Source organism: Chelonoidis abingdonii, chromosome 6 (genome assembly GCF_003597395.2).
Source record: "Chelonoidis abingdonii isolate Lonesome George chromosome 6, CheloAbing_2.0, whole genome shotgun sequence".
Taxonomy (NCBI): Eukaryota; Metazoa; Chordata; order Testudines; family Testudinidae; genus Chelonoidis; species Chelonoidis abingdonii.
In genome coordinates, this window is record NC_133774.1 from 46,273,183 (window position 1) to 46,296,982 (window position 23,800).

General features: G+C 45.3%; 1 protein-coding gene and 1 long non-coding RNA gene across 2 annotated transcripts in view; one reads left to right on the forward strand and one right to left on the reverse strand.

Moving 5' to 3' along the window:
• The window catches only part of JMY (junction mediating and regulatory protein, p53 cofactor), a 146,002-nt gene extending 141,704 nt beyond the window's left edge, over window positions 1-4,298 (reverse strand). The window contains exon 1 of the mRNA XM_032778561.2: window positions 3,043-4,298. Within this exon, the coding sequence (XP_032634452.1) occupies window positions 3,043-3,969 (927 nt within the window). The 5' untranslated portion in view covers window positions 3,970-4,298. The remainder of the gene's footprint in view (window positions 1-3,042) is intronic.
• Window positions 4,299-4,733: 435 nt separating this feature from the next.
• On the forward strand, window positions 4,734-21,503 carry LOC142046976 (uncharacterized). The gene is made up of 3 exons (XR_012656091.1): window positions 4,734-4,852; window positions 5,223-5,397; window positions 21,430-21,503. It is a non-coding gene; the product is annotated as an uncharacterized LOC142046976 (long non-coding RNA).
• The last annotated feature ends 2,297 nt before the right edge of the window (window positions 21,504-23,800 follow it).

Genomic DNA, 23,800 nt, shown 5'->3' on the forward strand with positions numbered 1-23,800 from the left:
TACAATGCTGATTATATCCTTCCTGTACAACTATTTTTGTCTTCCTTATTTTGAATCTTTGTTGCACAATAGTCACTGCAAGTGGAGAGAAATGCTTATGGTTTATTAAAACTTTACAGTTCAAACAAAGAAAGATGCCTAGGACTAACGGCACCAGTTATTAACTGCTGAAAAGATCAATTAGATCTTGTAGCACTTATGAAAAGCAACAGATGGCAAAGAGTGGGACACTACAACAATAAAGACAAAGGGGGTGGTTTTTGCTCAGATTGTTTTGCCCCATACTCCCTTCAAATTAACAGATTGAACACCTAGGGATATTACAAGTATTTTAGAAGTAATATTATAGCATCTTAAAGTGCACAATTGAATTTATCTTATAAAAAGTTACCTGAAAAAATGTAAGCCTTAAAAATATGTTTTAAGATGTTAAGTACTGTTTGAAATCTTTTGTACACTAACCAAAACCATCTACATTTACCAGGTTTCATAACACACACCATGCCCAATGCTGAGAACACTCAGCATTGCCCCTCAAAGCTCTAAAATATATAGCCATGCAAAACTGCAGGAATCTAATATTCCTATCCAGTGATAAGTAGATTTCAAGTACAGATGGAAAAGGCAAGTTGAAAGGGACTATATGAAATGTGAACCTGCAGCTTTACATTTCAGGGGAAGAGCCAAGCCTGTCTCCAAGGCATAGAAAACTTCTATCTTCAGAATTACCTATTACCTAACAAATATTGGATACCCCATCATCTGTTCCTCTTTTTTCTTAAAAATTACAAAGCCAAATGATACAAACTATTTGTTTAAAATGAAGCTATTACCAAGCAAGCTGCTTCAATGGGTAGGGAAGCAGAAACCTGAGAGCCAAAAGTGAAAGAACAGGTCAACCAGTTGGTCTCCTTTCTTAAACATGAAGCACTTTTTAATTAAAGATGGATCGATTTACACAATAGGCACTGACAGAGATACAACTGTACAGACATTAGGTATACAATTAATTCAGTTACTATGGGGAGGAAAGATTGTACTGTGGTCAAATACAGACATGCTGCCATGACATTTTGTCTGCACCAAATTATACACATTCATCAAGAACGCAAGACATTGATAGCATCCAAATCTGACTGAAGACGGCTTATTTGGATGCCTAATTTTTTTTTTCTGCCTATGATTCTGGTGGAGACTTGCCAGGACCCATAACTGTATGGCAATAATACTGAACCAATGCTCTATCACCAAATGAGGTTCAAGGCCTTACACATGGCTCTCTTAGGCACCTCTTTTGTACTACACAGCGCCACACAAAAAGAGTGCTAGGCAAATGGCCAAGAGTCTCTAGGCTACTTCTTATTCCTCTCTTGTGGACAAGAAAGTAAGTAAAATGAGAAGAGGAATATTGGGCCAAATTCATCAGTGACATACGATCAATTAAGTTAACACCAAGGATGAATTCGGCCCCTTTGGTAAGAATGCCACAAAAATGACAATTATCAATTCTGACATGGCATTGTAATGAGGTGTCGATGCAAGAAAATGCTGCATTGTGGTGCGAGTCATGACTCAACATCATGGCATGATCTTCCAAATTAACACGTGGATCTCCATGAGTCTATTCACTGGGTGAAAACTGGATCTACCCTGAATCCTGATTATTTATGGACCCAAGAAGCTAAACTGTACAGTCAGAAGAGAGACCAAATCTAGCTACTTCCAAATAAATAAATTCAGACCTCCACAAATCTGAGCATCAGTGCTACAAAAACCCAGATCTAGCAATTGGATCCTGTAGGATCTATCCTATTTTGGCCCTCACCAGCCAAATTCTATGACATGAATGAAGTATGGCTGCTTCTATAGCACTAAAAAAGTTCAGACCCCATTGCATCCCAGCACTCGAGCTTAGCTAAAACCCAGATCTGGCATCTGGAGCTTGGCAGTTTTTTGGCCAACACTGTACAACCTAAATAAAAAATTGTGTAACAACATTGGAAAAAAATCTGGATCCTGAACATCTCATCCCAGTAGCGCTGCAGAAATAAAATCTTGTGCCTGGATCCTGCTAATTTTTAACTCCAGTCCCCCAAATTCTACTCTCTAAACAAAACAAAAACAGCAGGTCCCAGTGGACCTAAAAAAAAAAAAAGTAGACCTTTTTGCAAACTGGCACAACAGTAACACAAGTAGATTCTTCTTGAGCCAGGTCTTTTTTTAAAATCCCAAATCCCAGAATTCTTCTAGCTAAAGAGAAATGCAACTCCAATTCTACTGCAAACATCCACAGACTGCTCACTAGCACTGCAAAGACACATCTGTACCCAGAGTCTTACCGAGCCTACAATTTTTCTACCTCAAGCTCCCAAACTGGACTGTCAGATTAGACAACACAGGTTGCTAATCTCACTCAAATAGAAAAATCTAGACTCAAACACTTGCTGGTGCAAGAACAATGCAGAAAACATATACCTGGCACTTATGTCGCGCCAGATCCAGAAAATTTTTATCCGCAAACCTCTAAATTTTACTGTTTAGAATCTAGCTGCTCCTAAGACATCACATATCAGAGGGGTAGCCGTGTTAGTCTGAATCTGTAAAAGCAGCAGAGAATCCTGCCGCACCTTATAGACTAACAGACGTTTTGGATCATGAGCTTTCATGGGTGAATCTGATGAAGTGGGTATTCACCCACGAAAGCTCATGATCCAAAACGTCTGTTAGTCTATAAGATGCCACAGGATTCTCTGCTGCTTCTTAAGACATCAAAGAAGTCTGGCCCCTGACACCATGTGCACTTGAAACAATTCAAATATGGCTATGGATCCAGCAAGGTCTAGCCCAGTTTTTCCATCTCCGAAGTTTTACCTTTTAGCTACATACACTTAAAGTAGAGTTTTCCTTTTCTACACTAGTTTTCTATTTAACTTGTACAATTGTACGGGTGGGAGGAGGCGGGTAGCAGAGTTACAGAGAGTGGCAGAGAGTGGAAATAAGTGGAAGCTATGTAGAGGGGTCCTAGCTGTGTTGGGGCCTCACCTCCTGGATGCGTTTGCGAGCCCGCTGCAGCACCTCTTCGTAGCCCTTCTGCCGGAGTTCACTCAGGCTCTCGTAGTACTCTTCGGGGTCGTCGGTCTCGGTGAAAAGCACCTGGGAAAGGATCTTCCACCCGCAAGTGTCCAAACTATGGCCAAGGTAAACCTGTAACTGGTAACACAGCGCGTCCATATCCTGCTCGGACAGCTGCGGGGCCCCGAACAACACCGTCCACATGCCTAAGGGCTCCTCGGGGAAGACGGGCAGGCAGGGCTCTAGCTCCGAGTTCACCGAGCACAGCTGCTGATGCACGGCCCGCAAGTCCTGGAAGGAGAAGAGGCCGGCCCAGCTGCACTCTTCCCCGGAGGAGTCCGCGTTTGCGGCAGGCTCTGCACCTTGCTGCACCGGTCCCGGCAACAAGAGCAACGGGGCCGCGGGCTCATCCTTCACCAGCTCCAGCACCTCGATCTCCTCGGCCGCACCAGCTGGGCTCGACGACGACGCCTCCGTGCTGCGTGGAGGCCTCCGGACCGGACTGGCCTTCGTCCGCAGCGGGCTCTTCAGCATCGCTTCTGCCCCGGCCGCGGCGCCCTTCTCGGTGCTCCGGAGCAGCGAGTCCACGCGGGGATGCGAAGAGCTCCTGGCCGGACTGGAGTCCGCCCCACAGGCCAGGGTCCGGCGGGCCGCGGGGGCGTCAACCTGGGCAGGGGCCCTGTCCTCCGGCCCCCCAGGGCTGCCCCGGCGCAACTCCCGCGAGCCGCTGCGCTGCCGCTGAGCCGTCCGGTTGTGGCAGGTGATGGCGAACTTGCCCTCGATCTCGTTCCAGGCCACGATGAACGCGAACTTGTGCTTCTCTCGCTCGAGAAAGGCGTGGGGCCTCACCGCCACCCAGTCCGCCTCCAATGTCTCCTCCAGCGCGAAGGCGGACATGGTGCTCCGCTACGCGCCCGCGCTAGGCATCCGCATCCGCCGCCGGCTCACTGCCCGCCTTCAGCCATCTTGGGGGAGAAGGATGCGCCGGCGGGGAACGGCCGCTCGCGAGGTCGGCCTCCCGCTGCCGCTCGTCGCCCAGCGCGCCCGACGCGAGCTGCGCCGCGCCGCCTCCCGCCGCGGTATCGTCCTGCACCGAGCGAGCGAGCTGCCGGGCGGCGGGTGCCCCGCGGGACATACAGCTCCCCGTACGGTACTTCGCACGATCACGTGGCAGGAAGAGGCTCTGTTTTACAAGCGGGACGCGGGCCCGCTGCGCATCTCAACCCGCCTTAGGGTCCTGTCCGCCCCCAAGCCGCTTGCTGGTCTCCGCCCTTTCTCTGTGAAACCGCAGGGGGCGGCGGGCGCGCTGACGCTCCTCCCACAGGCCGCCAGACAGAGCCCCGCCGGGATGCTTCTGCCCTTCCCCTGTTCCTCACGCTGTCAACCGGTCCGTAGCTGCGTCAGGCTGAGGGAAGCCGACGCGAGGAGCGCACGCTGCGGCGTCAGAATCGCGGCGGCCAACGCCATGGGAGGGACGCTGCGGGTTCGGGCTTGTTCCGGGGAGCGGCGCAGGCGAGTTAGGAGGGGATACAAATAAAAGCAACAAGTGGGAGAGAAGGATCCTGTGCCGCCCGGTGAGGCCTGAGTGTCACGTTACCACTCCTCATCGTCTCTGTCGGACAGGGGGGGGGGGGGGGCGGGATTTAATTGAGTCTCGCCTTCCCCGCAGCGACGGGTAATTCGAAGTCAGTCCTCCGCCTGACCCCACAGCTGCTGGCTCTGGCGGATGAAATGTCCAGGGGGAAGTGCCATGGGGCGCTGCCACCTCTGGGATAACAGGGTAAGGGAGGAGGGGTCAGTTCCTCCATCTCTGTCAGTTCCGGGGCAGCTCGGCTTTCACGCTTCCTTTTGTCTTTGAAAACCCATTGTCTCTCTGGGTTCCATGATTTAGTTTCTCTTCCGTTTCTTGGCATATCATCCTTCTTTTTCCTTCCAACAGATCTGTAATCCCAAAACTACGTCAAGGGATTCTCCCCTCATTAGCTGCTACTCCGTGTAGGAGTCAAACAGACAGCAACTAATCACTAACCCATCCTGCTGTTTCACTTTCTCCTCCACTGTCCTCTCTTCTCACACAAACTTTTGTTTCCAAAATTGCTTCCCTTGTTTTTTCAAAAAGGATACACCTAAAACGTATTTTTCTATTTCAGTTACCCAGCCCAAGAAAGGACTTACTTGTCATTGAAGGACATGTAAATCCTATGCTGTAATAATAAAGCCACATTCACTAATGAGGGGTGTGGTTGGCTTGGGATTTTTTTGTACTCTTCACCTGCCTCAAATACAGTCTTTCCAGGAGAAATGGGAAAGAGTTTGTTGTTTTATGTAGGTTATCTTATTTCCTTATGTTGAGTTACTCATTGTGATACCTGGGCAACTGTTGCACAAGTTAAAAACAAACCTCTGTTACCAGTGACTGACACAAATAAAGGCCAGGTCTGTTGCTGGTACTCCCTCCCTTCCTCCTGACTAGAAATTGAATAAATGCATCCTGCATAACAAAGTAAAACCATCAAACTGAGGTGCTGGAATACCTCAAAAGAGTAATTTCCAGAATCAAGGGACCTCCAGCAAGAATGCTCATCCTCGTCCTTGCTTTAGGAGTTCATGTCCGTAGATAGATAGCAAAAGCACCTCTGGCAGATAGCAGCCTCTGTGATGGGACTTGGGGACAGAAGCAGTCGCTGAAATAGCCGTCTTGGGTGGTTTTATAGATGATATCTTGATGTAAACTGAGAGCACCAAGGCACAGCAATTACATGCTCATGTTTGCCTGCCCTACTTAAAGGCGGGCAGCTTTATTCTGCATTGGTTGACGCTTCAAGTAATTCCAAATACAGAACATACTATATCTAAACTGGACAATTGTACTGTAAGGACCGCATCATGAAAGAGATAACTAGTCACCTGTAATTCTGCTTCTCTTTTGATATAATTTGAATGGATTCCTGCCTTTGAGTCTCAGTTTCTTAGTATGAGACTGGGTGAAATATCTAACTTTCAAAGATTTTTGGCACTGAGAATTCACCCTCAGTCTGAGGCCTACTGCCAGTGTCATGGTGCCCTTTAGAATGTCTCCTTTCACTTCCTGGATGAGTGGGAAACAGTTCTTCTCAAATTTAAATGTACCAACAATAATAGGGCCCCTAAAATATTTATATGATAGGGCAAGACCATTAGAGAAAAAACAGTAATTGAAAAATGTTGCCCCCCCCACACCTTTTCAGATCTGAGAGGAGGTGGTACCTGAGTAAGAATCCGTCCTGAAACAATATTATCAGAGAAGGACCACAAGTAATTAAATGATCCCTTTTCTAATGGCAGGAGTCCTAGGAGTCTCTTAAAAAGTCCTGTTTTTGGAAACAACAAAGTTTGAGGATAGCCTCTGCAAACCCAAACATTCTCCGAACACGGAGGACCAAAGACACTGTACAAAACCATCTCATGTACCCTGGAAAATTATGGTGACTTCTTGAATGCCAAAACTTGGAGCTGAAGGGAAAAGTGAGGGAAATGTTGACTCAACAGCAAACAGCCAGAGACAGGACCATATTATATGGTCCTCAGGCTGAGGATGATATATGTTTTGTACTTGTAGCAGAATGGTCACCCCACTCATGCCCTGAAGGACTTAGAACAGCCCTGGGAGAGGGCTGGGGCAGGGGAAAAGCTAGGCTGATTGGGGGAAACAGCCACAGGTGGGGCCATTCCCCAGTCAGACCACAGCTGGCCCTATAAGAGGGCTAAGGCCAGAGAGTAGAAGAGACTCTCTCTAGCTTATGAGAGAGAAGGACTTCGCTGCCTGGGAGCTGAGAAGAGTACCTGAAGTGGAGCAGTGTTGGGGAAGGGCAGAGGGAGTTTGAGAGCTGTAGACCTTGCTAAAAGGCTAAAAAGGGCCAGAGCTAAGTGAAGGTAACAGCTCCTAATCCCCTTGCCAAAGATGAGTGGTTTACAGACTCCAGTCTGCCCCAGTGAGCAGAGGTTAGCAGTAGCCACTGAGGCAAGGTGGGGATAGAGGGTGGGGAGACCCAGATTGTGGGTTATTGCTGGGGCAGAACCCTGATGGAGAGGGGCACCAGGGTCCAGAAGGGACATGGGGGCCAGCGGCAGGTGAGAAACTGGCCTGCAGGGGGTGCTCTGGGCTGGAAGAGCTAACTCCCAGGATGATCAGCAGGAGGTGCCGTGCCGGTGAGGCATCACCCTGTGACAGTACTCCAAAGGAGGTATGCAGAAGGAAATGCATTCCTTTGCAATCAAGCATTGGACTAGACACATGCAGAGTAGTGTGGAAAACATGACTATACCAGACATAAAAAGTTAGGAGGAAAGAACATCAGCTCAAAGAAAAACTGGTTTGAAAAAGGGAGATACTCCAATGAAAGGTAACTTCTATCTATCATGTAGTTTAAATGCCAACACAATTCAACAAATATCAATCAAACATAGCTTCCAATTGAAAACAGTTTTCACTTTTGTGTCCAGAGAGGAAAGCTATATACTGTTTCTGTCAGGTATTCAGAAAGAAACTCTTCAGGATGTGAGTGTAAATATCAGTCTGATTTTGTCTTTAATCATGCACAAATGAAGAAAGTCAATGTGTAATACATATCAGTAAATATATCCAGTCTTTCTACTAGTATTACTACTTTTGAGACAATAAAACTGTGGAATCAGTATCTGAGGTCTTTGTGAACCCTGATGGACATAGTGCTGAGGACTTGCTCAGAGAGGGATGTATTACCTTAACAAGGAAACTCAAGATTGACCCGACAGTAGGAATTCAGTCAAAACGGTATCTTTAGAACAGGAATGGTTTCACTCCTTGACAACAGATCTGCTGGTGTCCTGATACCACAGCTTGTCATGCTGACCAATACAGTCTTATTTTTGTCTTGTATACCCCCATTGGTCTGTCTGTTTCCATATTTCGTCTCTTGTTTTATACTTAGATTGTAAACTTTTTGCAGCAGGGACTGTCCGTTCTGCGTTAGTAAGCACATAGCACAGTGAGGTCCTGGTCCATGCTGGGGCACCTAGGTGCTGTGATAATACAAATAATTAATAATCATCCCAGGGCCAGCTAAAGATGAAAAAAGGCACTTTGAGCCACTGCTGTCACCTGGGAATCTATGAGCCTTGATCTGGGCTGGCAAGCCTGTTAAAAGGTAGATTTACTACCTCATAATGTGTAATGGCGAGATAACTTCCATAGATTCCTCAATATGTTTTTTCCTGCCCCCAGTATCACCTACAACTTATCCAGATTGAGCCATGCCAGCTAGTTTTCAGACAGGATCCTAATTCAGCCAGGCACTGGGAAATCAAGTAAACTGTAGAATCTGGGTTCAATGAGAAGAAGACACAAAGCTGAGTACAGTTCAAAACACTTCACAATCTCCACTAGCAGCCTTGTATACAGTAAATGTTCAACAGGAGAGGTGGCAGGATGAAACCTTGTGGAACCCCACATGTGAGTGCTCTCAGAGAGGAATAACAATTGCCTATCACAAACCTCAGGGTCCTCCCTGAAATTAGTAATGTGAACCATTCTACAGTGATCTCACCCACACCTGGATAACTCATCTTTTGTCTACTAATGCCCTGAACAGCAGAAACATTCTTTAAAATGTTTGCTTAAACATTCCTATCACCTAATTTGTGACTCCTACAGAAAGAAAAGTGCTTAAGGCTTAACCATAATTACATCCTCTTGAATGGAATCCAAATGTTTAAACCCTTTGCATAAGCTAGTTCTAGTGCTAAGTCTTTCTGAGGAAACCCAAGTCCCATCACTGTCTGGGAAGCCTAGTATATTGGGAGAATTTTAATCATTTTCAAAGAGTTCCAGTCTCCCGTGCTGTTGTAACGTCATTTATGTCCACATTGTCACATACGGTATTTACTAGTTACGCTACTGTAGTTAGAGGGCTAGTCTAACTACAGTACTGAAGCACTGTAGCAGTGAAGGTATTGTTTTTAAAACTTCCTCTGTCTTGAAGAATTGTTAAGTTCTGGCAGATCTATGTGTTACAACAGTTTTGAACAGGTTGTGTTGCTAGTGTGGTTCAAATTGCAATGCAAGTAAGGTAAAATGTAAACTTAAATCTACTGTTTGTAAATATCTTTTGTAGACTGTAGCAACTTTTCTAAAGGTGCATCTACACTAAGTGAGACAGGGCACCTGATTGCATGAAGTGGTTGGTTGTCCTTGTGATGGTTTAGTGCATGTAGATAGCAATATTTTTTATACTTTGATGTGTCCACTTATGGCACATCTTTCAACTGGGGCTGTATCAATGCATTCCAGGACTCATTAAGTACCTATTTTATCATGCCCACAACTGTCTTCTGGAAGCAGAGACTTTTGGTTAATAAAAGATGGCATGGATTTAAAGCAAGAAGTTGATATTGGCAGCATTCAAGATTAAAGAATTTCTCTTTGGAAAGCTGGAAAAAATATGAAAATGAAATCTGTTAAATTTAGACACAACACAGGAGTGGAAGAAGATTAGTGTATAATTTGAGTTTAATACAATAAGAATATATATACTAAGAAGTATAACTGAAACCGAAATTGTAATTGGAGAGACAACTGATACAGCCTCATGCTGAAGGTGATGCAGGTCTCCAGGAGACACCCTCTGCTACATCCATTCATATGAGCAGTGTTCTCCTGACTGCTGGTCTCACTTATAGATTGGTTGAGTCAAGAATCATGGTGCTTGCTGCATTTGATGGTTCACAGATCCATTCTTTCACTCACCCATTACTACAACTGCAGTTCTAACAGGCTGTTTCTCCAGGGGTGCATGGGATGAGAGAGGCCATGCAGACCAGACTGTGTGCAGATTTTTATTAGCCAGTATAGGAGCTAGAATTTCAACTTTTAAAAATTCACATGGCTATTTTGTTGTTTATATTTGAATTTTCTTTGTGGTTTGTGGTTTTCCCTTTCTAGTAATAAATGTTCTTGACTGATTGTGTAGACTTATGGTTGTGGCTAACTGTATTGTTTCCTCTTTCTTGAATGCGTTCGTGTGTGCTATTAAAATCTTGGTGTTACAGCATTGATAGACATGCCATATATGGCTGAAGAGACATTTTCTTTACAAAACAATTTTGAGGAATCAAAATAATTTGGGGTGTAAATTTCTCACTACTGTTGTCAAACCAAAAGTGAATTTCTGTGGGACTGTTCAGTAAAATTAGATTTGTCCAGTTACAAAGCATGTAACTAAGCATCTAAGCATGCACAAATGTTGTTCTCACTTTTTGCACTTGAAAAACATATCAGCTACTTTTGAAAGCTTCAGACTTGCCATAGTTCTCAAGACCTAGTACCTTTGAGATGTCTGCCTTTCTGAAGGTGAGTAAAACTATCAGGACTGAGTTAACTCTTTGCATCCATGTAGCAGACAGATGATAGTAATTGGATAGAATACATGCGCAGAAGTGTATGAAATGTGTACTTGGATGCTACAAACCATCTCCTCTTCCTGATAAAAATCATTTTCAGAGAAGGGGGAGTGGATATAAAACTATTTATCTGTCTGAAGTGGCTGTATCCCACAAGGGTATGGACTCATAATGCCAGTGGTCTCCTGAATGGCGGTACCTGCTGCCAACATGACTTGCCATCTCCAATAATCATTCTCACCGTCATAATGAGGATGCATTTCCTACTGAGAGAAGACAGTTATAACATGAAGACTTCCCTTTATGTAGATATCTGCTGATGCTTGCCAACATCGGTTCTGGGTCCCCTGAAAATATGGCTTCCAGTTGGGAAGAGGAATAAGATGGGGGAGGTGAAGGATTGCATATATTGAAAGATAAAGAGGTTAATTACCAGCGATTATTCAAATATATTGTTAATTTACATAGAACCTCACTCTTAAGTGTGCATGGACTCTCTACATGAAACTGGAACCCCATATAAAATAGTGACTTAGAACCATGCACATGCTCTCACCCTCTACTGAATATTTGGATATGTGGTAATATAAGGAGCTGCAGGCTTGAGCCTCTTCAGTTCCTTCCACCTAATAAGAATCTGTATCTTCGACTCTTAAATAGTGGAGACAGGGTAGGAAGTATGAATCTATACTGACAACCACTGGAAAAACCACAGTTTCTTCTTTTCCTCCTTTGAATATTGTCAGCAAAATCTCCACTTTTGGAAGATTAACTAGCAGTAACAGCACTCACAGGAGATGGATCTGAACAGCTGGTTAAATAAAAGACTGTAGTACTAGTTTTCTGAATTAAGTATTAAACTCAGAAGCTGAGTCACAGCAATAACTAAGGGCTTCGCTACACTTGCAGGTGTGCAGTGCTGGAGTTATAGCTGTCTTCGTACAGCTGTGTAGGGAAAGAGCTGGAGTGTGGCCACACTGACAGCTACCAGCGCTGCAGTGTGGCCACATTTGCAGCATTTGCAGCGCTGTTGGGAGTGGTGCATTATGGGTAGCTATCCCACAGAGCACCTCATCCCATTTTGGCACCGTGGGTTATGGGAAGGGGGCGAAGGGGGTGGGTCATTCTGCTTCCTGTCCCAACGCCCCATGATGCATCGCTTGCACATCCCAGCAGTCCCTGTTTTTCCGTCCACGTTTGGCGCCATTGTGACTCTCCCAACGGTTTCTGTGCAGCGCGATTTCTGTGGGAAATGGAGCCCAACTGCTGAGGACTTGCTGACGAGTGTCGCCAGCACATCACGTTTGGCAGTTGAGCTATTCCTTAAGCTCCAAAGTGATGAGGAGTCCGAAGATGATTGCGAGTCGCCTGACGCGTATGACACTGACATTGCTTGTGGCTTTCACGGAAATGCTCAGCACCGTGGAACGCCGCTTTTGGGCTCGGAAACAAGCACTTGAGTGGTGGGATCACATCGTCATGGAAGTCTGGGATGACGAGCAGTGGCTGCAGAAACTTTCGGATGAGAAAAGCCACTTTCATGGGACTGTGTGCTGAGCTCGCCCCCCTCCTGCGGCGCAAAGGACACGAGATGAGAGCTGCCCTGCCAGTGGAGAAGCGGGTGGCTATTGCAGTCTGGAAGCTGGCAACTCCAGACAGCTACCGATCGGTCGGGAACCAGTTTGGAGTGGGAAAGTCGACCGTTGGAATCGTTTGATGCAAGTTTGCAGGGCCATTAATCGCATCCTGCTAAGAAGAACCATGACTCTGGGGAACGTGCAGGACATTGTGGATGGCTTTGCACAAATGGGTTTCCCTAACTGTGGAGGGGCGATAGATGGGACGCATATTCCTATTCTGGCACCACCCCACCTAGCATCCGAGTACATTAATCGGAAGGGGTATTTCTCTATGGTTCTCCAGGCGCTTGTGGATCACCGTGGGCATTTCATTGACATTAACACAGGCTGGCCTGGAAAGGTGCATGATGCACGCATCTTTCAGAACACTGGCCTGTTCAGGAAGCTGCAGGCAGGGACTTTTTTCCCAGACCGGAAGATCACAGTAGGGGATGTCGAAATGCCCATTGTGATCCTTGGAGACCCCGCTTACCCGTTAATGCCTTGGCTCATGAAACCGTATACAGGGAAGCTTGACAGGAGCAAGGACCGGTTCAACTACAGGCTGAGCCGGTGCCGAATGACTGTGGAGTGTGCTTTTGGCCATTTAAAAGGGCGCTGGCGATCTCTGTATGGGAAGCTAGACTTGGGGGAAAGCAGCATCCCTGCGGTTATATCCGCGTGCTGTACCCTCCATAATATTTGTGAAGGGAAGGGTGAAACATTCAGTCAGGCATGGACCTCTGAGGTTCAACGCCTGGAGGCTGAATTTGCACAGCCAGAGAGCAGGGCTACTAGAGAGGCCCAGCACAGGGCTTCAAGGATCAGGGATGCCTTGAGGGAGGAATTTGAGGCTGAAAAACCAACAGTAATGTTTGGTGCCTTGCAGGGGAGTGAAGTGCAGTGGTTACAATGTTAGTAGGAATCTATTTTTCCTAAGCTGATTTGCGGTGCCTGTTTCTTTCCTGGGCTAAGGTATCTTTGACTTTCTGCAATCATAAAGACTGTTTTCAAAGCCAAGAATTCATTTATTGAAAGAAAATAACTTTCTTGACAGACACACAACATTTTGGGAACCTAAAAGGGCAGGGGGGTGTGGTGGGGAACTGTAGAGTCACAGGTTTGAATATGTCCTGTCTGGAGTGCTATGCAATGACTGCTGCACTTCAGGATGCCTATACTGCATGGTGATGGGGGTTGAGTGCAGAGGGTAAGGGTCATAGTTCTCAGGGCTGGTTGGTGAACATACAGGTGTTGGAGGCAGCTGGTTGTGGGGAAGGGGGTTTTGAGCTGACATTGGGGCACAAGGGAAAGAGCTTTGGGATGGTGGGGGCCGACACGGTAGTGCTCTGCCTGCATCGCTACTAGCGCCTGGATAGAGTCCACTTGGCGTGCCAGGATGCTTATCAACTGCTTTGTGTTTTTCTTTCTGGCCACTGCAATTCTCTGGCAGATCCTGCTTTCCCTTTCCCTTTCCCTTTCCCTCCAGTTGTGCACTTTTTGATTCTCTCTGGCAGAGTGATCCATAACTGCTTGCAGCAGGTCGTCTTTGCTTTTTCGCAGCTTCTTCCGCAGGTGTTGGAGTCTTTGAGCTGTTGATAACACGGGCAGCCAAGAACTCAAGGTTGCTTGTGGAAAGGCAAAAAAGGCAACACTTAACAGAGTTAGCATTGTTTATATCTCAGACAGTTATTCCCACATAGTGAAGGAGTTTACAGTCTTCACAATAGCATAATTTCCCCATACCATACCAAAGAGAGTGCACATAACCCACAGGAGCCCCGAAATGGTGAGTAAGGGGGACTGATTGCTTCAGGGCTGTGCTAGGGTTTCTGTGCATTGGGGAAAGCAAACAGCTGCAGGAGGCACCTACACTGAACACTCCCCCAACATTTTCCACAAGAGTTGATCTTGGAAGATATCTTGCTGCTGTGGGTCACCTGGGAAGAGCAGGAGGGTCTTCTACAGCAATGCGGATTCCGCCCTGGCCCCTATACAGCATGCCTGTGTGCGGCAATGGTCCCCCCACCCCGCGCAGCACAGTGGCGTGGATGCGTTAGCCTGACTGGGAGAAGGACCACAGTGGCTCTCCCAATAATCTTGCGCAAGCACATTGCCCACGCTCTGGCTGAAACTTTTGAAGAGATTACCGAGGTCGATTACCGTGACGTGATGGACCACATCAATGGGCTATTCCACATCTAGGCATGCACGCATGCAGCCCTAACCCTCCCTCCTCTCCCGAAACATTTCCATCCTGAAAATAAAAGCTGCTTACCGGGAACCCGCTCCTCTGCTTGTCCTTCACCAAGTATCGGCTGCTGCGACTGGCTGCCTTCCTCCTGGCTGCATGCCTCCTGGGACTCCGGGGTGTCTTCCCCCACCCCAGTACCCTCACTCTCGGTTTCCTCCTCCCCCCTCCTCCTCCTCCCCGCTCTGAAGTGTCCATTGTGGTCCTTGGATTGGCAGTGGGGTCACCCCCAAGTATCGCATCTAGCTCTTTGTAAAAACGGCAGGTCGTGGGAGCAGCGCCAAAGTGGCGGTTTCCCTCGCAAGCTTTGCAATAGGCACTCCGCAGCTCCTTCACTTTAACCCTGCACTGCAGCATGTCCTGATCATGGCCCCTTTCCAGCATGGCCCTTGATATCTGCCCATAGGTATCGTAATTCCTACGGCTGGAGCGCAACTGCACAGCTTCCTCCCCTCAAACACTGATGAGGTCCAGCAACTTGCCATTGCTCCATGCTGGGGCTCATTTGGCACGTGGAGGCACGGTCACCTGGAAAGATTCACTGATTGCACTCCACACCTGGCTGAACAAACAGGAAGGGGATTTTTAAAATTCCCGGGGCATTTAAAGGGCAGGTCACCTGAGGCCAGGACAGTAGAGTTCGAACTGATGAGCAGAGTGGCTGAACAGGCATTCTGGGATATCTCTGGAGGCCAATAACAGCGCTTTTGGTCGGCACACTGGCAGAGCAGCGCTGCAGTCTTTATTCCCCAGGCAGAGGTGGAGTACAGCCAGTGCTGTAGCCAGGGAGATACAGCGCTAGATGTGCCTTGCAAGTGTGGACAATGAGTGAGTTGCAGCGCTGTAAAGCCACCACCAGTGCTGCAACTCTCCAGTGTAGCCAAGCCCTAAGTAAATGTACGAAGAGTGTCAGATAGCAGCCTTACAGATATCAGTAATAGCAATAAGTATGCTGTAAAGGTCATTGTGCGTTAACAGAATGCTCTACAAGTGAAATATAGTTCTATGTACATATATAGTTAATAGAAAAATGTGTCAATAGATGGTGCTCCAGAATATGCAGCATTGTTCTAGGTTTTGGAAGACCAATAAGTTGTTGTACACTGCAAATTGCTTCCTCTGTGCAACTCTTTACATTCTGCTCTGTGAAGAAGGTGGGAAATACCTGTTGTTGCTTTTTTAGTTTGTTTGTTTTTAAATATGATGTGTACTTCTGTCCGATTACTATCATGCTGTCTGCTACATGGATGCACAGAGTTAACTCAGCCCTAGCGGTTTTACTCATCTTCAGGAAGGCAGACAATGGCTGTAAATAAAGCAGGCCATGATATAGATGTCAACTCCTTTGAAGGTTTATCCCTACCATACTCTGATCAACCGCCTGTTTGATAACCCACTGTGGTGGTTGGATTCCAAGTGAGGAAAAATGAAATGAAGGGGAGGGGTTAAAAGCTTCATTCCTCAATCTGAGAGAATCAGAAGGAGGCAGTGACCCTGCTCTCCCAGATGTCGGAGTACCAGGAGTCAGTCAGGCCTACCTAAGTCTTAAGAGAAAGGGTAAGCTTAAGATAGATAATATGCAGATAGGTCTTTTTGTTGTTTTTAACCCTTTTCCTCTCTGGTGGTTATGTTCACATGGATAAATCAGTCAGTAATGCTGTGTTTTGAAGAATCTGTTTGTGGAGTCCCTATGTTTACTGACTGTTCACAGCTCTCAGAAGGAAGTCTGTAGTAGGGGCCAAACCCAGTAGGCACTGCCAAAGAGAGAGAGTTGGTAAACAGGGGTGCTGAAATCTGGAGACCCAATCTAAAGATGGGATGAAATTCCACTTTTAGAGACATGTAGCTGGTGGGTCTGTCACCTGAAAAGCGTGCCCATGGAGGATCTGAATTGGGGTCAAAGGAACAGTTTGCTCTGAAATCCTGACAGCTGTTAATACTGTAAATTAATGGAATGTGCAAGGTCATACCAGGTCTACCTACAAATTTGGGCCATTTGGACAATTTTTTGTTCAGAGATTTCTCTGGGACAGACATAATGGGGACAAACAAAAACAGAAATTTCTTGCACCCAGTTCAAAAAGAAGGCATCAGTCAGAAAACTATCACTTTTTTTTCCCCCTCCTTCAGAGAAAATTGTTGACATTTGGTTTTCACTCTTGTTGCAAACAGGTCTACCTGAGCTATTCTATATTTGCAGAAATGGAGTTAAACTATAAGGTCCTTGAAGTGCCATTTGTGCTAAACGTTGTAATTACTTCTCAGACAATCTGCTGAGATACTGACTTTGCTCAGAAGATAGGCAGCTATCTGTATAACAGTGATGAATTCCATAGCCAGACTGCCTCTTTTGGCAGAAAAGACTAGACTAAATGCTGCTTTCAGCAGTGGCAGCTCCAGGCACCAGCGCTCCAAGCATGTGCCTGGGGCGGCAAGTCGCAGGGGGCACCCTGCTGGTCCCTGTGAGGGCGGCAGTCAGGCAGCCTTCGGCAGCTTGCCTACGGGAGGTCCATCAGTCCCGTGGATTCGGCAGCAATTTGGCGACGAGTACGCTGAAGCTGTGAGACCAGCGGACCTCCCGCAGGCAAGCCACCAAATCCGTGGGACCAGGGACCTCCCACGGGCAAGCTGCCGAAGACTGCCTGACTGCCGTGCTTGGGGTGGCAAAAAAGCTAGAGCTGCCCCTGGCTTTCAGTGTTGATTTAGTACATGATCTTGGCATTGGCTGTAAATGCCTATGATGTCTTTTTCTTGGTATAAAGGAGGAAAGCTTTAGTCTGTGGAGACATGCAGAAGTTTCTAGTTGTCAGTATTGAAATGCACAGACTCTGTCACAACCTGCTGTGAGTGGTCCTATTTTGGCAAATCTAATTGAGATAAGACCTTAGCCCACCACAAAGAGACTGCAGAAGCAGGAGGACTCTAAGGAAATCCTCTGATCAAGTTTACTTTTGCTTTCTGGCATAATGTTCAATTAACAAAGGCCATCTTTTAGGTTCTCATCCACAGCGGACCAAATATGCCAACTTTTAGTTGTGACAAACATTTTAAATATATATCTGAGGTTCCCTTTAGTGAAGTGCCCTGGAGGCTCATCTGCTCTCTTTGTTGCTGGACTTACCTGCTCCCCTTTCTTCCATGTGGGTTTCTCAAATGGAGATGTATTCTCTTCAGGTTAATCACTACAATTAATTTACCAGCTACTTTAAAACTGCTTGATCAATTGGGTAAACAACTAAGTTTAACTTAATTGTTTGTATTTCTGAGAGGCTTTAGTAGCAAATGTAAAATTTAATATTGATTGATGGGACAAATCCCACTTCTCTTTGCTATAAAGCTTTATTTGATTTTTACAAGTACAGTCACATGTCCCCTCCAAAAACTTCTGTCCATGGATATGGTTCAGTTGGACTTTAAATCTAATGAAATGATCCGTCTTGATTAGGGACTGTGTTTGGTGGATGTTTTAATTTGTATAATTCAGATTTTAACTTCATGCAAAATAATTAAAAAGCCATTTCAGGTTTCTTTAGGTGAAGAAGAGTGAATTACAATTAAAATATTGTAGGTTTATGTGGTAACAAGTTTAAGTGATTTTTGTACTCAATTATATTTATAGAACAAGCTGAGATGCACCAGTTCCCTCTTCAGTACATGTTCTGTTATCTTGCTTCATCCAGGGGTCTGTGTGTGAGAGGAACTGGAAAATAGTATTCCATATTAGGACTGTTTGTTGGAATAGAGAGAAGATGTAGAGTACCCCAAAGCAAAAAGGGAATGGCTTCACATACCATGTCACAAGTTCATTATGTCAGTGTTGACTCTTCCAGGCATTATTTCTACCTGATTAAGGCTATACAGGAGTCTGTTCTGCATGCTTGCATAGGGGACTAAGGGGGGATTAGATGCCCCCTTGCTCTCATGCGCTGGCTAGCTGACAGTGTTGCTGCACTTACTGGTGTGTTTGGGGGGTATGTTGTTCCCGAGAAGGCTGACACCGCTTACTTCTCCCCCAAAGCAGTGAAGGGAGACCAGAAGACAAGCTGTGGCTCTGAGTCAAATTGGGTCTCCTCCTGAGATGGCACAGCTATGCGCTATCCCATTCACAAGGCTTGTGTCAAAGCCACAGTTTAGTTCTTTGTTTCTTAGGGGGACAAAAACAAGTGGAAATGAGGTTTATTTTCCATTCAGAAATTTGTGTGTGGACTAGACCCTAGTAGTGGCACCATGATTAAGATTTTCCAGATCAGCTGAGATGTGCTTAACATAAGTCCCAGGGTAGGAGAAGGGGAAAGTCACATTTTTGGCTTCCCTGATTCTGGGGTTTCCAGGCATTAGACCTGTCCCTTGTTCAAGAAAGAGCAGATTTAGGCTGCTCTAGATTGTGCCAGCTGCCAGCAGTTCTTGGTACACTCATAGGCGCCAACTTTTCCAGGAGCTGGTGGATGCTTGGCCCTACCCCAACTCCACTCCTGCCTCACCCCTCCTGCCCCAACTCCGCCCCCTCCCTGCCCCTATTGGACCCCTTCCCCAAAGCCCTGCCCCAGCCCCACCTCTTCCCCAAGCTCTCCGCATTTCCCCACCTCCCCCCTCCCTCCCAGCGCTTGCCGCAGCAAATCAGCTGTTTCGCGGCTGGAAGCGCTGGGAAGGAGGGGAGAGAAGCAGAGCCGCAGCACGCTTAGGGGAGGAGGGAGAGACGGAGCAGAGGTGAGCTGGGGTGGGGAGCTCTTTGCATCCACCAATTTTTCCCCGTTGGTGCTACGGGGCTGGAGTACCCACGGAGTCGACGCCTATGGATACACTCCAGAAGTCATGGATCACCAGATGTTATAGTGAATGCTTATCATTGCAGCACACACTGATATCAGGACACTACACTGTAGGGATTGTTCCAGTCTAGCGCTCACTTGTCCATCTGCCTGTTTCCACAGTGGTCTGCATCTTCCATAGACTAATCCTCCAGCCAGGTCACCTCTCAGTCCAGTCCCCTTTCTGGGGTTAACAGAAAAGTCCAAAACAGAAAGGACCAGAGTCTAATGGTCTTTGTGCCAGGCCCTTAGCCACCATCTGGGACTCATCATTCTTGGTATCTTTTAATCCTGAGGCCTGTACTTCCCCTGTTGCTTAGAGAGAGGTAGGAGAACTCAGGCCCAACCTCTTCTCTGGGTTCCCACTCAGGACCCTTTGTTTGACAGCTAAAGACTGTTCTGTTTCCTGCTTGTCAGTGTCTTCCACAGGTCTGCAGAGCAAAACATACCAAGACACAGCCCTTGCCCCAAGGATCTTATAATCTAAATTCCCAATCCTTCAAAGAGCTCTGCACAGGCAGACCTCTGTGTCTGCACAAAGCCTCTTGCCGGATTGAGGCTTTAGGCAAGCAGTGACATATCAAGTGGAGGTGGAGAGGGATCCAATCAAATATAAACAATCTTAACATACATTTGCTATTATTATTATTATAAATAAATAAAGGTAACTCTGTGTTCTTCACCGACTCTAAAGGAATACATATTTGGATACAATAGGACCATCTGTTTTATGTATGAAATATATGCAATTATATTGTAAACAAACTTTGCTTCGAGAACATTTTTGGCTCTGCTGTGAAATAGCACAATGAGCCTTTGTTATGTTCTCAGCAGAGCTATTTATGTATTACAAGTGACTTGCCTAAGAACTGATTCCTCTGATGTTCCTCTTCCACACACTCAAAATTTAGACTATATTGATAGAGATGTTTATATGAGCAGAAGTAATTAAAATTATCTAACAGACAAAGAATTCTTTGTCTAACAGTGGGTCTGAGTTGGAGACTTCACATTGACATCTGTATCAAAACTTTCCCCAACTTTGGAGGGGTGTTCAGCTCCAGGGCTTTGATTCAACTGAAATGGAAAATACAATAAAAAGCTCTGCATAATTCACATCAATTACACTCATCTTCAGTTGAAGTGAAAATGAGGCTCACGGTCTCTTAAGCAGAAAAAGGCGGTCACGAAACAAGAGGGAGATAATTGGATGCTGAGAGGAAAGGGATCCTATGGCAAAAGGGTTTTATGAGCATCTGCCAGTGTCTCATGCAGGATCCTTGTAGTGCTGAATAAGGGGAGTGAGCTGACAACAGCTTCACTTAAATATTCTTAATGCCACTAGAGTGAAGTGCTTTCAGAAGGCCTCCTTCCAAAAATCCTTCTTGTCACTACATAGGAAATGAAGGATGGGCTAATGGCTAAAGTTCAAGAGTTGGACTTGGCACATCTGGGTTCAAGGGTATCCTCTGCCACAGAGCTTGTATGACCTTAGGCAAGTCACTTAGCTTCTCTGTGCCACAGTTTCCTATCTGTAAAATGGGAATAATAATACTTGCTTACCTTATAGGGCTGTTTTGAGGATAAATACATTAAAAGATTGTGGGGTAGTCAGTACTGTGGTAATAGGGGTAGGTAAGTACCTAAGAAAGATAGGAGGCTCTCTCCCCAGGTTCTTGCTGTAATGGACCCTACTGAACAAAAACTGTAGACTATACTTATGGGATGGGAGAATCCATTTTGAGAAGCAGTGACTCTGGAAAAGATCTGGGAGTTGTGGTGGATAATCAGTTGAACATGAGTTCCCATTGCGGCCAAAAGAGCTAATGTGATCCTGGGATGCTTAAATGAGAATGAGGAGTAGAGGTTATTTTACGTCTATATTTGGAACTAGTGAAACCGCTCATGGAATATTGCATTGTTCTGGTGCCCACAATTCAAGAAAGATGTTGATAACTTGTAGAGAGTTCAGAGAAGAGCCGCAAAAATGATTAAAGGATTAGAAAACATGCCTTATAGCAAAAGACTCAGGAGCTCAGTCTATTTAGCTTAACAAAGAAAAGGTTAAAGGGTTGTCAATCTAGCAGAGAAAGGTATAACTTGATCCAGTGGCTGGAAGTTATAGCTAGACAAATTCAGACTGGAAATAAGGCACAGATTTTTAATGGTGAGAGTAATAACTATTGTAACAATTTAACAACGGTCATGGTGAATTCTCCATCACTGACACTGTTTTAATCAATATTGGATGTTTTTCTAAAAGATCTATTCTAGGAATTATTTTGGGGGATTTCTATGGCCTATGCTATACAGGAGGCCAGACTAGATGATCAACAGGGGCCCCTCCTGGCCTTGGAATGTGTGAATCTATGACATAAGCTTCTTCATGTGAATTACGTTCTTTCCTTTTTGTGGCATTATAGTGTATAATTATTATTTATTAGTAGTTGTAGTAGTATTTTATGTATTTATACATCACCAAAATTGTGCATGGTGCTTTACAGGAGAATTCATTCTAAGGGCTTGCTTGTGCCCATTCTTATGTAACTGTACAAGGTGGAGGGGAGAGTGTAAGAAGTGTTCCTTCATCTCTCACCCCCCTGTGCAGAGGCTGGGTGCCATGCAGGTGTGGAGCACCGGCTTTGTTCCCTGCTATTGTCTCATGGGTACTGGCTGTCTAAAAAAGGGTGGGGTAAAGTGAGTTAATGACCTTGCCTCCTTCCACGCCAGTCCACAGGCATGAATGGAATCCTAGAAGCTCTAGGAAGAATTCTGAGTCAGATGGCCTGATTTTTAGAGGTGCTGAATACCTGCAGCTCTCAATGACATCAGCTGTAGTTATCAGTGCTGCTCATTGCTAAAAATCAGGTCCAGTATTTCCTTTGTGCACTCCCACCCACACCATTTCCAAGACAGGATATAACTTAAAGCTACAATCTGGTCTTCAGTTCAACATCACTCAAAAATAGGGGATGACAGACACCAGTTATGGGATCTATGTGCTGCGCACAGTACATAACCAAATTAATTGAATAACATTGTTGGTTCTCTATGCTTATGAGCTTGTTCTTTGACATAATAAATAATTTGAGAATTGATTTATCTATGGAAAAAAGACTGCTGGCCCAGGCCTCTGAGTTGAGCATTGTTACTACTTTGCTGATAGATAATGTTCTGCTGTTTCTTCCAGAAACCACTGAGGGGCAGCAGGTTTTCACAAATAAAATATTATTGTCATCTTTCATAAGTAAGAAAATGTTGAATTGTGACTGACAGACTTAATTGTTTTAATGAATTTTGTGTATCAGCTCAGAAGCGTATAACAAATATGCCATTGTAGGGAGACTCCATAGGAAATGTACATTGTTTTTACTATTTATATAGTAGCATCGATGTGCATGCAATCTATAGACATGTAAAAATTGGAAGTATCTTTTCAAGATGTGTGTGTAAAGCACCCCTGAATGGCCAGAGGTGTGGTAAGATACAGTTCCTGAGTAAATTTATCAGCTCCCAAACAACAATTAGGTATTACATTTGGGAATGAAGCCAGGATATTAGGAGACAAGAATAAGAAAAGCTCTGATTTATTAACCTGCAACTAGCCAGATGTGTAATGGAATAGGATGCTACCCACACGTCTCTTTATGCTTTAGATAAATAATTGATTTGTTAACAAGTCATTTTATTAGACCAGATATTGTTCTAGATAATTAAACCAAACCATGAATGCATACACAAGTACATATTAGGGAACACCAATACACCCTGCTCTTAATGTTCTTGCTATAGTTAATGTACCTATACCTATATAACCTGATGCTCCACTGCCTTGTATCTGTATAGTCTTTTACACCTGTGAAAAGTAGACTGACGTAGGGTACAGGAGTGGAGAATTCTGGTTTATGTGCCTTTTACATTCACTTTACCAAGTAATACATAACTATATAAGATGCAAGGCAGCAGAGAATCAGACTCATGATTTTTTACTTTTATTTGCAAGATTAAAATAGTTGATCAGTTTTGCCCTACAGCTGAGGGTTTTCTGTTCATTCATTAAGGTGAAAAAAACATGGGCCAGATCCTTGTCTGGCCAAGCTGTTTTCTGCACAGGGCCCAGGGAGTGGTGCATTGGGCATTATGACACATATCTGCCTTCTCTTTCCCTATATAGAGCCGTGACCATCTGCTTGATACAATTTTTCAGCATTGCCTCAGGGCTGCTTTAAATTACATGAGTTGGTAACAGCTTACTATGGGTCATTCTACTAGCCCAAGATGATTGGAGTGCAAGGTGTTCTGACCATACTCTTACACCCTTGGAATACCGCCTATGCCAAGGGATGGGGAGGAACAGGTGATATAGTTCCAGCTGTGCCAGTTTTGTGCCACATGGAGATTTCTCTATATAAGGGGAATAGTAATAAAGAATAAAATTGTCAGACACATGGAAGAACATAAATTGTTGGGCAGAAGTCAACATGGTTTCTGTAAAGGGAAATCATGTCTTACTAATCCATTAGAGTTCTTTGAAGAGGTCAACAAACATGTGGACAAGGGGGATCCACTTAGATTTCCAGAAAGCCTTTGACAAGGTCCCTCACCAAAGGCTCTTACGTAAATTAAGTTGTCAT